This window comes from Carlito syrichta, unplaced genomic scaffold, assembly GCF_000164805.1.
Source record: "Carlito syrichta isolate Samal-C Ts95f unplaced genomic scaffold, Tarsius_syrichta-2.0.1 Scaffold126478, whole genome shotgun sequence".
Taxonomy (NCBI): Eukaryota; Metazoa; Chordata; class Mammalia; order Primates; family Tarsiidae; genus Carlito; species Carlito syrichta.
In genome coordinates this window covers 2,137-16,247 of record NW_007070574.1, presented here as the reverse complement: position 1 = coordinate 16,247, position 14,111 = coordinate 2,137, and the positions used below count along the sequence as shown (strand labels likewise).

Below are 14,111 nucleotides of genomic sequence, written 5' to 3'. Positions count from 1 at the left end.
CAGGGGGCTGGGAGCAAGGGGGGAGGTGAGGTGATGGGAAAGGCTGCTCTGGGGCTTCCTGCCCCCTCACTCCTGGGGAAGGGGGGCAGCTTACATCACCCACAGGCCCTGTGACCTCCTCCTTTCCACTGCAGTGCCCCTTCCTGGGCGATGTGTGTGTTATTCTGGGGGAAGGTCTGTTATCTGGAGGGAGGCAGGCAGCTGCCTACTTCACAGGTCAAGACAGAGTTAAAAACAAAACCGCAGCAAATTCAACACCCGTGTCCTTCAGGGACTTTCCATGACACCTCCCTTCCCCCCTCTCCCCCAAGCCAGGGAGTACCTCCCCAGGGGGCCTCCCCACCCCAGGTGCAGCGGCTTTTGGCTTTTATGCAAACAACCGTCTGACCTGGGAATGTGCCGCAGCCAGAACTTGGGCCCTGGCTGAATGTCCTCCACCACCCCCCAGGCCAGGATCCCTGGTCTTCCCAGAGCTGCCACCTCCACTCTCCCTCAGACCCCGGATTCCAAGGGATGGGAGCCGGGGAAAGGGAGCCAGGGCTGTTCCCTCTGCCTGTGCTCCGATGGCAGTTGCCTGCAGGTGGGGGTTTGGGTACAGCAGCCTGTCTAAATGGCCTGGGGTTTTGAGTGATGGGGGAGGGGAGAAAGAGGGTGCAGGTGTGGGGTGGCCTCGGTCGCCAGGCCCACCACCCTCTAGAGCATCAAATTAGCTCCCAAGAATCAGGAAAGGAAACTGTCCTGGGGCCGGAAGTCCACTCAGCCCCGGTGCCATGCTGACCTCTTGTCACTGCTCCTTGGCAGAGGGGTGGGGGCCGGTCTCCTGTTTTTCTCTGTGAGCTGCTTCTGTGAGAGTCGGAATGGGGAAGGCCTCGTACTACCCTCTCGAGGCTGAAAACCAGCTACAGAGAGGCTGTTTTTGAATGTGTTCAATGTTAAATACAAGGGTGGCCTGCTGCCATTCCTCTCTCCCTGTCCTCAGGTTGACCGTCCCCTTGCTGGGGGCTCTCACGGGAGGGAGATGGTGCTGGAAGAGCACCAACCCGCCAGCATTCGCTAGTCTCAAACTCCAGAACACCCTCTTCGTGCCTCTTCCACAGAAGAGGGGAAAGGGAGGGTGCTTTAGGTGAGGCTGAGTGCAAGGCCAGACTGTCTCTCAAACGCTTCTCTAGCATTTTCTTTTTCTTTTTCTTTTGAGTCGGAGTCTCACTCTGTCACCCAGGCTGGAGTACGGTGGCATGCTCATGATCTCGACCTGCTGGGCTCAGGCAATCCTTCTGCCTCAGCCTTCCAAGTAGCTGAAACTACAGGCATGCGCCATCATGCCCAACTCATTTTCTTCTTATTATTTATTGTAGATGTGCGATCTTGCCAAGTTGCCCAGGCTGGTCTCAAACCTGTGACTCAGGCAATCCTCTCGCCTCCGCCTTCCAAAGTGCTGGGATCACAAGCGTGAGCCACTGTGCCCAGCAGGACTTGCCTAACTTTTAAGAAGAATCTCCGTTGAGGGGAAGGGCAGAGCAGTGATTTAGTATAGGGTCACATTGTGCTCAGTGTGTTGATCATGCTAAGTCCAGGTCCCCAACCTCCTCTGGTCCCCTTAGCCAACGAAGGACCAGTGGGACCAACGCTCCATCACATGGGTCGAGGGGCAGCAGCAGATACCCATGGTAGGCCCAGCAAGGGGCCAAGTGAGAGCCTTTATTTTGGTGATAATTCCACTTATCTTGATACCTGGACTTCAAGAAATGGCCAGAGGGACTAAATTAAAATATTCCTCGGGGCCGAATTAAACCCTTTCACTTTCTGACAGCAGTGGATACAAATGATAGACATGTACAAGGACTTATTTTAAACACACCAGGATTTGTTTATTTTTCAGTGTAAAAAATCAGACATGGTAAAGAAGGCTTGAAAACCATCAGCAGGGTTGTTCCTGACACAGGGATGCACTCAGAGGATTCTGACAAGGGTTAGCATTGCTACATTTCAGAAGACTTGACTGAGCAATGGGACACTTCCAAATGGCTGGACTCCAGATAAAACTCCCGAGGGGTGACAGGGAAGTCACTGCTGGGCAGGGAGGGTGTTTCTGAGAAACACAGCGGGAAGGAGAGACTGAGCACTGCCTGTGTCAAAACCCTTGGCTAAGCTCCCCCACACCCGCCAGCCCCAGTGGGAAGGTAACCCTGAGCCCCAAACCACGTTCTGTTCCTCCCTCGTCATTCTGCAGACGATGGCCATCCACAGACCACACGTGTGGTGGCTTTGGCAACCAGACATTAAAAATAAGCTAAGGTTTTTCCAGCGGCCAAAATGATCCTTCACCAAAGCTCAGAGACTGAGAACTTGAGCATGCAAAACCACAGTCTGGCTGAGGGATGTCTGCTTTTTAAATGACCTGCTCGTTCTCTGCAGCCCACAGTCATTTGGTTTCCGTGAACCCACAGAGGCAGACCCCCGAAAAGGGCCTTGTCTGCTGACCTGGAAAAGTCCTTGTACACATGAGTCATTGGTGACGGGATCAGTCATTTTTTTCGAAGCTGCCCCATTTTCCTAACATGTTGAAATGTGTGTTCTCAGTCTTTTCGGAAGAGGAAGAACCCAAATGGCATTTATGGACAGGCTAGGTGTGTGGAAGGGCTGGGGACGGGCGTGAAGAAGGGGGTGGGACGGCTCTCCAGGGCTTCTGGAGTGGGGCCAGTGGAGAGAGGAGCAGTGAGAACCATTTGAGGAAGCTCAAGTTCTTGGGGAGTTAGGTGGTTGAGGGTTCAGAGGCAGTGAAGGAGCAAAGCTATGCCACACCATGAAGTGTCTGTAACATGTGGTTAATGCACACTGGCTCCAAGGCTCAGCAGATTCTTTGCCCTTGTGCATTAAAACAACATGAAGGTAACTGTGTTAGAGCTCAGTCGTCTCCATTTGTAGAGGAATTACTATTATGGTTCTAGTGTGGTCTTGGAATATTTTCCATGTCTTTAAATCCAGACACAGTATGTATAGTGGAAAATTTCCAATCATCCAACATAATCCATACTCCCCCAAAGTTAACATTACTTCATATACAAAATTACGTAAAACTTCACAACATCTTTGGTAGACATTGTTACATCCTTACACTTTTAATCAACACATTAATGTTCCAATATCAAATAACAACTTGATCAATATCAATGCGAAAGGCAGTCCACTATTGTAATATAGTATTGAGAAGAAACTTGCAACCAACTTCTTTCAAAGTGCAAACACCTGTGTCATAGTGACGCCATGGAGAAGCACAGACTATATACAGCTTGGGCAAACAGACATATAGTCTTATGTTACTTGATGAGCTCACACAAGTGTAAAACGCACACCTCTTTTCTAGACTCTTCTGAGTCCATGGTCCTAGATAGTCAGCAGTCTTGCAGTCTTAGAGAACAGAATCCTTTGCTCCAGTCAGATCCTCTTTATAGGCACTTATATCCCAAATCATTCTGCTTATGTGACTTCTAAGAGACTTTCTGAACTATACTTTGTGTGAACACAAAAAATAGTAGCTTCCAATTCTCTAAAACAGAGATCTCACTACATATCACTTCACTCCTTCTGTCCCTGATGCTATTTTTTTTTTTTTTTTTCTGAGTTGAAGTCTCACTTGTCGCCCAGGCTGGAGTGCAGTGGCATGCTCACGGTCACCACAGCCTCGACCTACTGGAGTTAGGCAATCCTTCCACCTCAGCCTTCTAAGTAACTAGAACTACAGATGCACGCCACCACACACGGCTACCTGATGCTATTTTTTAGGACAAAATTACACCACTCCCCTTTCCTTTCTCTTCCTGAGCTCACAAGTCCTAACTCTAAGCCTCTAAGATGTCCACACTCTTGCACAACTCTTGAGTGTCTTAGAGTTTCCAAATCTCCGCTAGAGACCAATGTACTTCCTCTCAGCGGGGTACATCTTAAAGTGAGGTCTTTAGAGAAAATACTTCCATTGTGGTCTGCCTAGGGATATATAACAGAGGACTGCCTTTTCCTTAAAACATTCTAAATCTGCCGGGCTCGGTGGCTCAGCCTGTAATCCCGCGTCTTTGGGAGGCTGAGGTGAGTGGATTGCCTGAGCCCACGGGTTCGAGACCCGCCTGGGCAAGTGAGACCTCATCTCTACAATAAATGAAAAAAAAATTATCCGGGCATGGTAGCGTGCACCTGTAGTTCCAGCTCTTCGGAAGATTGAGGTGGAAGGATCGCCGGAGCCCAGCAGGTCGAGGCTGCGGTGGCCGGGAGCGGCCACTGCACTCCAGTCTGGGTGACAGTGAGACTCCAACTCAAAAAACCCCCAAAAAACAAACAAAAAATTCTAAATCTCACATTCAGCGGGTGGAGAAGGGGGAATAGTGATTCATCAGAGCTAGCTGGTGAATAGCAAAAAAAAAAAAAAATAGAATGATGCAGTTGCCACTTGGAAGAACTTTATGTTGATGTGACATTTAATAATAACAGTGTGTCAACTGAGTAAAATTTTGTGTTTTTAAACATTTCTCTTTACAAAAGGAATCTGAGGTCCATTTTATATCTGGGCCGCTGTGAGTATGGGCCTAGCAAAAGGTTAAGCACTGCATGTAACAGGTTAGACATTTTGTCACTGACAAAGTCAGAAGCTGTGTCAGAAATAGCTCAGCATGAGTAACAAAGCACAAAGTTAGTTTGTGCCAGCTATGCCAAGACAAATGTCTGTTTGGGAGAATGACTTAGGGCATCTGAAGAGTGGTGGGTTTCTCTGTCTTTGTTTCTGGTGGTGGTGATGGGAGACAAGCTTTCTATTTAGTTCTCTCTCAGTAGCAAGCACCTATGCAGCACTTCACATCATGAAAGAAAATACTTGGAGAGCTGGGCATGGTGGTGCACACCTGTAATCCCTGCTACAGGGAGGGAGGTCGAGGTGGGAAGATCGCTTGAGCCCAGGAATTGGAGGCTAGCCTGGGCAACATAGCAAGATCCTGGCTCTAAAATAAAAACTTAAAAAAATATTTAAAGATTTGGACAGTTGATTCTGTTCTTTTTCCACCCTCACCCCAAGTCTGTCATTTTGGCTACATGGGAACTTATCATGGGTTTGGTTGTTCCTCAGACTGTGGCTTCCTGCGTATGTGGTGGAAATGTGCCTCCTGAGAGGGGTGGCGGGAAGTAAAGGCAAGAGCCCTCCAGAGCTCATGTGTGCAGAGGGCCTTGCTGCCCGGAGCTGCTCCAGGGCTCACTGCCCAGCAGCAGAGAGACAAGCCCTGCCCCTGCCCTTTTCTCTGGGTATCTGGCTGAGATTCTCCTTTACCCTCATCCTCATGCCGGCCAGCAGGAGTGGTTAATTAGTACAGTCTAACGAGTGCATACAGAAGGAAGTGTTTACCTGTGTGATGGCAGCCACTGCATACCTGGCTCCACTTCACGACTTAAGAACGTGGAGTTCCCACATACACATTTTCTCCGGACTTGATGGGCCCTGACTTAGCTCAGAACGCTACAAAGGGAGTACAGCCCTTGTGAGTGGCCATCCCGCTCAGAAAACCTCAGAAGAATGGAAATCACTCAGCAAACCCATAGGTCACCAGAAAAAGAAGGACTGTATCTCTATACAAGAGTCTGGGTTAAGGGAGTATGTCTTAGTTTCACCATCTTGAGAGGGAAAAGTTGGGCTCTTCAGCAAAGACTTCAATACTAATCTGATAGAAAGGCTGCCTTTCCCTAGCTTTCTCTCCTTCCAATCCCTGCTTCCAAATTCTCTTTCTCTGGTCCCTCGAAGAGTCAACAGGATGTGTGATATTTCAAGGATATAATGAGCAACTCCTCTTTCACAATGGGTAAGAGCAATCTGGCATAACTTGGAGTCTAGTATTACGGAAATACAGTGATATACTGAAGACACACACCAAAATACATCCAGTCCTTTAGCTGAAGTCTCAAACATGTTGGGACTGTTGCCATGGAATTTCATAAAACCTTTTTTTTTCCTGAGACAGACGCCATGCTACAAAGAAGGATAAGCCATTTGTGCAGTCTGAGGTGGAACATTTTAATTACTGGCAGCACATAAACGAGTTGAGTTTGAGCCGAACGCATAAGCCCTTTAGAAATAAAACATTAATCTATCAGGAATTTGGGATTCTTGGCTCTGGTAGGAATGTTGGCAAAGCTGACTCTTAATTTGTAAATAGGCTCCATGAAGTTGTCCCTGGAAGCAGAATTTATTTTCCCTAACACAGGTTCTTAAAAAGGAAAAAAAAAAAAGGCTTTGGCAAGCAGCCGCAGGTGCCAATTTGTGTGTACAACTTTGGGGCAAGATCAAAATACCTTTCTGTTTTTTGTTCCTCCCCGTCATCTTCTTCACATTCACAACTCAGTGGTTAAAGGAAAAACTTAACACACTGCCATTTTCACACCAAAGACATGTGAAACATATATTCACATCCAGAGGTTTTTTTAAACCTCTTCATGTTTGCTTAATATCCAAACATGAAGAGGTTTAAAAATAACTTGTGGTTACTGCATAATCACATATAAATTTAAAGCTGGAAAGGACCTGGGAAAACACAAATTCAATTCATATTTTATCGTTGAGGAAACTGAGTTTTAAGAGTTAAATGATCTACTCAGAGTCACATAAGTAATTAGTGGCAATATGGAATTAGCAAACAGATTCTGTAACCCCTTCTTCCGGTGCTAGTTTTACAATGATCGCAGCACTGCTCCTTGATAGTATGTCCCCATTATCAGTGACAAAGATGACTGATACATCCGCAGGACACAGATCAGATTTTCAAGAATTATTGAGGAATATGACAGCTCCATTTAAATGGGAAAAAAAGAGTCCAGACCCACCTGATCAAGGAGAACCTGTCAGTAGAGATGTCCCCCCTCACCACATCCTGAGGCTCAGCTCTGATCTAAAAACTCTCCTGTGGGGAGGAGAAGGCTAAGTCATACTTTTTGGATTCCTTGATATTTCTTGTGGAAAAAGATAATTGGCAAGTCTGCTTTGAGTCTATATCATCAATTCTTCATGAGAAGACCAAGAACTTCTAGGTAGCTAGGTTTTTTTTTTTTCTCTGTTGCTGCTACCAAACCATTTCCTCCCTTAAACCCCTGCTCTGCCAATCCTGACCAGAAGAAAGGGATGCCATCATCTGCAGTGAACAACTTTCTGGAGTTCCAGTGATGGTCTATATCTAAAGCCATCAGTTCTTCTGGTAGAGAATTTCTCTTACTAGACAACTCATTTAACCCAAACAACTCAGCTCTTCGGTGGAATGGTAAAGGGTAGAAGCAGAAGTATCATCAGATGACTTATTTAAAAATTTTTTTTTTTTTTTTTTTGTGAACAGAAATGGATCTGATGTTTGGGAACAAGGTCTTCAGTTACTGGTAAAGGTACTTATTTTGTGACTGTTCTTTTTACTACTTTTAGCCTACAATCTGGGTTGGGGAGATTATAGCCAGACCCTTCAGCATGTGTTACAAAGGGCAAGGCTTCCCAGCAAGGTCAGCTGGTCAGCACTTTCTCCTTGTGGATTTGGGGTACCACCACAAGGCTTTTCCACATACAGCTAATGTATCTCAGAGAGAACATCTCAGGCAGTGCAACTGGGGACTGGGGGACTGCTCCAACTGGCAACACACTTCCACAGAAGCCTATTCTACTGCTGCAGAAGATAATGACCAAATACTTCTTTGGTTTTTAAATTCCATGAAATTCAAGTCCCTGATGGAAACACAAAGGTGTCACAAAAGTATTAACATGACAGATTTGCAAATAATTTCTGAACAAAGGCAGTGTTTCTCTTGCTATCCATGTGAACAAGACTAAAAATGGCATGAAAAGGAGTTTGGGGCTGAGTATGTTTTGAGAGCTCTCTGTTAGATGGGGTTATTAATTTTGAAAAACGACATTGGAGCCGGGTTTGGTGGCTCAGCCTGTAATCCCAGAGCTTTGGGAGGTTGAGGTGAGTGGATTGCCTGAGCCCATGGGTTTGGGACCCACCTGGGCAACTTGGCGAGAGCTCATCTCTACAATAAATCAAAAATTAGCTGGGTGTGATAGCGCGCGCCTGTAGTTCCAGCTACTCGGAAGGCTGAGGCGGAAGGATCGCCGGAGCCCAGCAGGTCGAGGCTGCGGTGGCCGGGAGCGGCCACTGCACTCCAGTCTGGGCGACGGAGTGAGACTCCAACTCAAAAAAAAAAAAAAGAAAGAAAGAAAAACGATGTTGGTACTTAGGTGCAATCTCTGAGACCAGATATTCACTTCAGCAAGGCTCTGTGCTCTCCTCTGGCTATGTGAGATGAGAACTCATACCGATCATGACTTCGATATCCACACATGTTACACTCAAAAGGGTCACGGAAACCGTGGCAGCCCATGTGAATAGTGAACATCACATAATCCAGGAAGAGGACGCGACAGTGGTCACACCGGTATACATCCATCATATCCCCTTCTTTGTTGATCACTTTGATGGAGTCTCTTGAGCAAACGGGTGGGGGCTTGAGGAGTTCATAAGAGCGGGGGACCTCCTTCAGAAGGGGCATCCCATTGCGGACCCGAGGAAGGACCATGTGATTTTGCTGGTAGATGTGATTCTGGCGTTCTTCATGGTTGCTATCAGTGTCCGTGGAGTCGTGGGCACTGTTGTTGGGGGAGAGGCCTCTTTCAGAAGGCAGGCTCTTCTCTGGAAGGTGGATGCTCTTCTTTTCCAGCTCCTGAGGGGCACCATTTGGCATCTCAGCCCGGGTGAGGGCTATGGGGTACATACTGCTGATAACTGGAACCATCTCGGAGGTGGGAGCAGGCGGTGTCTGGACCAAGGGGCGCAGGGCTTCGGCGCCAAGATAACTGATGGCATTATTGATGGCTTGGTCCATCATGCGGGTCTGTATGATCTCACTCTCTTTCTCATACATATAGCTGGGATTATAGTTGACATCAAAGCAGTGGCGCTTCTCACCTGGAACGGGTGAAATAAAAGGTTACAAAGGGAACAACACAAAGGTAGAGAGTTTACAAAATTATTTTCCAGAGACCTCAGACAAGTGAGGAGGTTAAATCACTGCTGCTTAAGAACACCCAGCCTAGGCAGAATGGCTCCATTTGGTGCTGAAGCCCCAGGGAACGCTGGTCAGCAGCAACACATGGGGACAATTAGAATAAAGCCCGTAAACAGAAGGGAGGGTTGAGGCCACAGTGTGAGGCGTGCCCACTGTGTGTGTCAGAGGGAAGCCCTAAAGAAAGGAGGAGGAAAGGAACATTCAGACGGGCAAAGAAGGACAGGGAACCACCGCCGTGCAAGACCACAGGCCTCTGCCTCCCACTGTTCATGAACTCTTAAGACACAGTCAACTCCCAAGCTCTTATTTTGCTTGTCACTTTCTACTCGTAATATTAGGTAGCCAGGGGGACGGACGTGCTGCAAAGAGTGGAGGTGCTTAGCGAGGAGCCTCGGCAGGTCTTTAAATAGCCAGAGGCAGAGAAAATGGGCCCCAAACTCCCACTGGCTGCTCCTCAAACTCACCGGTCACCCGGCCGACTGAGATTTAAGTAAAAGATACTTACTTTCTACACTTCAGGTGTGGAAAGTTTTAGAACAGCTTTCTTGAGGCCGGCTTGTAATCTCTGTTCCTTTCCTAAAGTGTGCCACTCTTCCTTTGCAGCAAATGTGTCCTTGATACACATGTGATCGTCAAGACCATCTCACACTTAACTGAAGAACTCTATTTGTGGTCACCCTCTCCTACATCTCATGTCAAGCTGCTGAGTTATTTTGAAAACGGAGTTTAGCCACCTTCAGGGCGTGTGGGTGTTGTGTGTTCGAAAACAGGCCCTCTTGGCCACAGGGAAGGCAAGGAAGAGGTCTGCAGTGATGGCAGGTGAGCTCAGTGGTGAGTGGTGGGAGAGGGAAGAGAAGGCTTGGAGTGAGTCGGGTGCAAGGAGGGAAGATGAGGTTGTTGATGACGCTTTTTCATTGTCAACACTGGATTCCGGAGAGATTTGCTGAACCACACCCTTCTCTTCTGTTACATTTCCAAGGCATTACAGGTTCCAAAATTTGTCACTGCCATACAGTAAAGGGTTCAGCAATGAAAAAAGGGAAAAAAAAACACCCCAAAACACAAGAAAACAAAAGGGTTGGGAGAACCTGTTCTTTTTTTTTTCTTTTTTTGAGTTGGAGTCTCACTCTGTCACCCAGGCTGGAAGGCAGTGGCACGCTCCCAGCCACCGCAACCTCAACCCGCTGGGCTCAGGCGATCCTTCCACCTCAGCCTTCCAAGTAGCTGGAACTACAGGCATGCACCACCATGCCCAGCTAATTTTTTTTTGGGGGGGATTTATTGTAGAGATGAGGTCTTGCCAAGTTGCCCAGGCTGGTCTCGAACCTGGGGTTCAGGCAATCCTCTCACCTCAGCCTCTCAAAGTGCTGGTATTATAGGTGTGAGCCACTGTGCTCTGCCCAGTTCCTGTTCTTAAAGTGTCTCCAACCTCGTGGGTGAGAAATAAGACTTATATACAGAACCGGAGAAAAAGAGTTGTAGGCTGGGCACTGTGGCTCACACCTATAATCCCAGCCCTTTGGGAAGCCGAGGCAAGAGGATTGCCTGAGCTCAGGGGTTTGAGACCAGCTTGGATGACTCGGTGAGACCTCTTCTCTACAATAAATCAAAAAAGTAGCTAGGTGTGGTGGCGCATGCCTGTCATTCCAGCTACTTGGAAGCCTGAGCCCAGCAGGTCAAGGCTGTGGTGGCTGAAAGCATGCCACTGCACTCCAGTCTGGGCAACAGAGTGAGACTCCAACTCAAAAAAAAAAAAAGAGTTGAAAAAGGGCTACTTTGCTCTCTGGAGGCCTCTGCTTTTATTTTGAATGCCACATTTGAGGCATTTAGGCAGAAATGTAAGATATATTCTGGAAAAGAATAAGGCAGTATACAAGCAAGGGCAAGACGAGCTGGGTAAATTGTATATTTAGGAGTTAAGGGAATGCAAACACTTCAAGAGTACTTGGGGAAAAGGAAGCGTTCTTGGAAAATCTCAAGTTTGAGGAGGGTCTTGATGAACTGGTAGTATCTAGATTTTTAGAAAGGTACAAGAGGACATCCTAATTGAGGGGGCGGCGTGAACGATGGCAGAGAGGTGGGACTACATGAGGCATGCATGGGCGAGCAGGCGCGTCTGGCTAAAGCTACGTCAAGAAGCATGAAACAAAGTGTTTCCCAGACATCATCATTCTCACATTCTGCCATAATCACACAGGCTGGGTTGGTGGCTGAGAGAATGAACTCTAAAGTCCGATGGACTGTGTGTGATGCTGGCTCCATTGGTCACTGGTCATGTGACCTTGGGCCAGTGACCAAACCTGTCTGTGTCCCATGTCCTTATGTAAAATGGAAATAATAATATCTACCTCATAGGGTCACTGGAAAGCGTTTAGAACAAGGGCTGCCCCATGGAAAACACTTGGTAAATGCTAGGGGCTTTTTCTTTGTGTGTTTGAGTCAGCTCACATTTTCTCTTTTTTTTTCTAAAATAAATTTGTGTTTTAAGGAAACTTTATATCACTAACATAAATGGAAAGCCAGAATCACTTGCTGCAAATAGAAGGTAGCTATGAAAAATAAAAATCAGCCAGCCTTGGTGGCTCAGCCTGCAATCCCAGCACTTTGGGAGGCCAAGGCGAGTGGATTGACTGAGCCTGCAGGTTCGAGACCAGCCCGGGCAACTTGGCGAGGCCTCATCTCTACAATAAAAATAATAAAAAAATTAGCTGGGCGTGGCAGCATGAGACTATAGTTCCAGCTACTTGGAAGGCTGAGGGGAAGGATCACCGGAGCCCAGCAGGTTGACGCTGGGGTGGTCGTGACTATGCCACTGCACTCCAGCCTGGGCGACAGAGTGAGACTCCAACTCAAAAATAAAATAAAATAAAATAAAATAATAATAATAAATAAAGACAATGAAAATCAGGTACTATCGTGAGTACCTTGGAGACTGAGATCTTCTCTCTTTGTTAGAACCAGAGATTACCAAGTGTGAGATCAGTGTTAAAGACAACTAGCAATGGCTGGATGTGGTGGCTCAAGCTGTAATCCTAGCACTCTGGGAATCCAAGGCGGGAGGAGTGCCTGCACCCAGGAGTTTGAGACCAGATTAGGCAACATTGTCTTCGTCCCTACAAAAAAATAAATGAGCCGAGTATAGTGGTGTGCATCTGTAGTCCCAGTTATTCGGGAAGCTGAGGTGGGAGGATTGCCTGAACCCAAGAGGTCAAGGCTGTAGTGAGCTGTAATGATGCCACTGCACTCCAGTTAGGCAACAGAGTGAGACCCTGACTCAAAAAAGAAAAAGGAAGGAAAAAAAAAAAACTGGCATCAGATTCAGTCTAAGTCTCCTTGACTCAGGGAGACTGAAAGATAACGGAAAAGAAAATAATTTTCTTGCCATGTGGATCGAGGTTTTCAATGCCCTGTGTGCCTCCTGGTAGTTTGCATCCCGCATTTTGGGAAACAGCAAAAAAAGATAACACATGATATGACCAAATGACGGTCATTCTGGATGACCAAATGGATCTGAACAAAGAGCAAATGGCTACACACTCTTGAGAAAGAGAGGCTTGTGGTCGATGTAAAGCAGTGGGTAAGATGGACCAGCATAGCAAGAAATCGGAGCCAGAAAGACGAGCTAAAAGATCTACTCCAATCAGATAAATTTGTCCTGCATCCCCACTACCTTAAGGCCAAACCTGATAGTTTCTAGACACATACCTGGGAGAAAAAAATATGCCAAAAAAAGAGAAAGAAAAAACACCCATGCACTTACCTCACCTTGATAACTCAAAAATGAAGCAACAGGATAGTTGACCTTTGCTAAAGTAATCAATTTTTTTTTTTTTTTTGAGCTGGGATCTCACTCTGTTACCCAGGCTGGAGTGCAGTGGTATGCTCACAGTCACCGCAGCCTCAACCAGTTCAGGTGATCCTTCTGCTTCAGCCTTCCAAGTTGCTGAAACTACAGGCATATGCCACCATGCCCAGCTAATTTTTTGATTATTGTAGAGATGAGGTCTCAGCAAGTTGACCAGGCTGGTCCCAAACTCCTAGGCTCAGGAAATCCTCTTGCCTCTGCCTCTCAAAGTGTTGGGATTATAGGCTTGAGCCACTGCACCTGGCCTTAAGGATCTTTTTATCTGTTCACCTAACAGAGCCTTCAGAAAGTTTCTGGGGTGGGGTGGGTACATCACAAACTCTGCTTTTATCCCTTTTCCCAAGAGTTTGCTTTGTTTAACTAGGCCTACAGTTTCACAGTTTATACCACCTGCAGCATATGTCAGAAAACAGCTGAGTGCTAAAGTTAACATTAAGAGAAAAATAAAGCCCTGGATGAGTAGAAATGAGTTCTGTGGTTAACACAGACCATTATTCATTGTGAAGACGACGGGACAGCCTCAGATCTTCACGTGCAGGCAACTTGCACTCATCAGATCCCCTCATTTCCGAGTTACGGTAACTTGAGCGGTGCAGATGATTATCAGTCACCTGTAGACACGATGACTCAATGTGTATGAAACTCAGAAGGGCTAAGCTACAGTAATTGAAAAGCCAACAGCTCACGTTTCTTTAGTAACACACTCATAAAAAAAGGTTAGTCAAACCACAAGAGTATAACTGCTTCCAAACCTGCACAGAGCATCTGGTCCAGCTTCTAGTCAAAAATCACACCACACCTTTGAATGATTCACGTACCAGCTTCAGGCTGAATTAGAGGTTTTCTTCCAATAAAAATATACATGGCAACAACACATCCTCAGCTTAGAAACCGAGGCTGCCTAGCTGGACCATACCTACCTGTGATTCTTTCTAAAGGTGTCAATCTCTAATAGCTAGGTTTTGGTAACTCGAAACTGAGAACCACCTGACCTGAATTGGTGCAGTGTGGGGAGGACATATGGTTGTTGGCTTCTAACTACCACTGGGAAGTGCAGAATCACAGATTAGAGCTAAAAGGAACCAGGACTGGGTGTATGGATTCAGAATTATTCATTTATTTATTTATTTTTATTTATTTATTTTTTTGAGTTGGAGTCTCACTCTGTTGCCCA

The 14,111-nt window shown here is 46.6% G+C and overlaps 1 protein-coding gene across 1 annotated transcript; it reads right to left on the bottom strand.

Moving 5' to 3' along the window:
* Window positions 1-8,268: 8,268 nt before the first annotated feature.
* LOC103250070 (zinc finger protein Aiolos) lies at window positions 8,269-8,972 on the bottom strand (the record flags this gene model as incomplete). Its single annotated transcript, XM_008048661.1, has 1 exon — window positions 8,269-8,972. A coding segment is annotated over one exon (704 nt), but the record flags the coding sequence as incomplete, so codon positions are not given.
* Window positions 8,973-14,111: the final 5,139 nt, after the last annotated feature.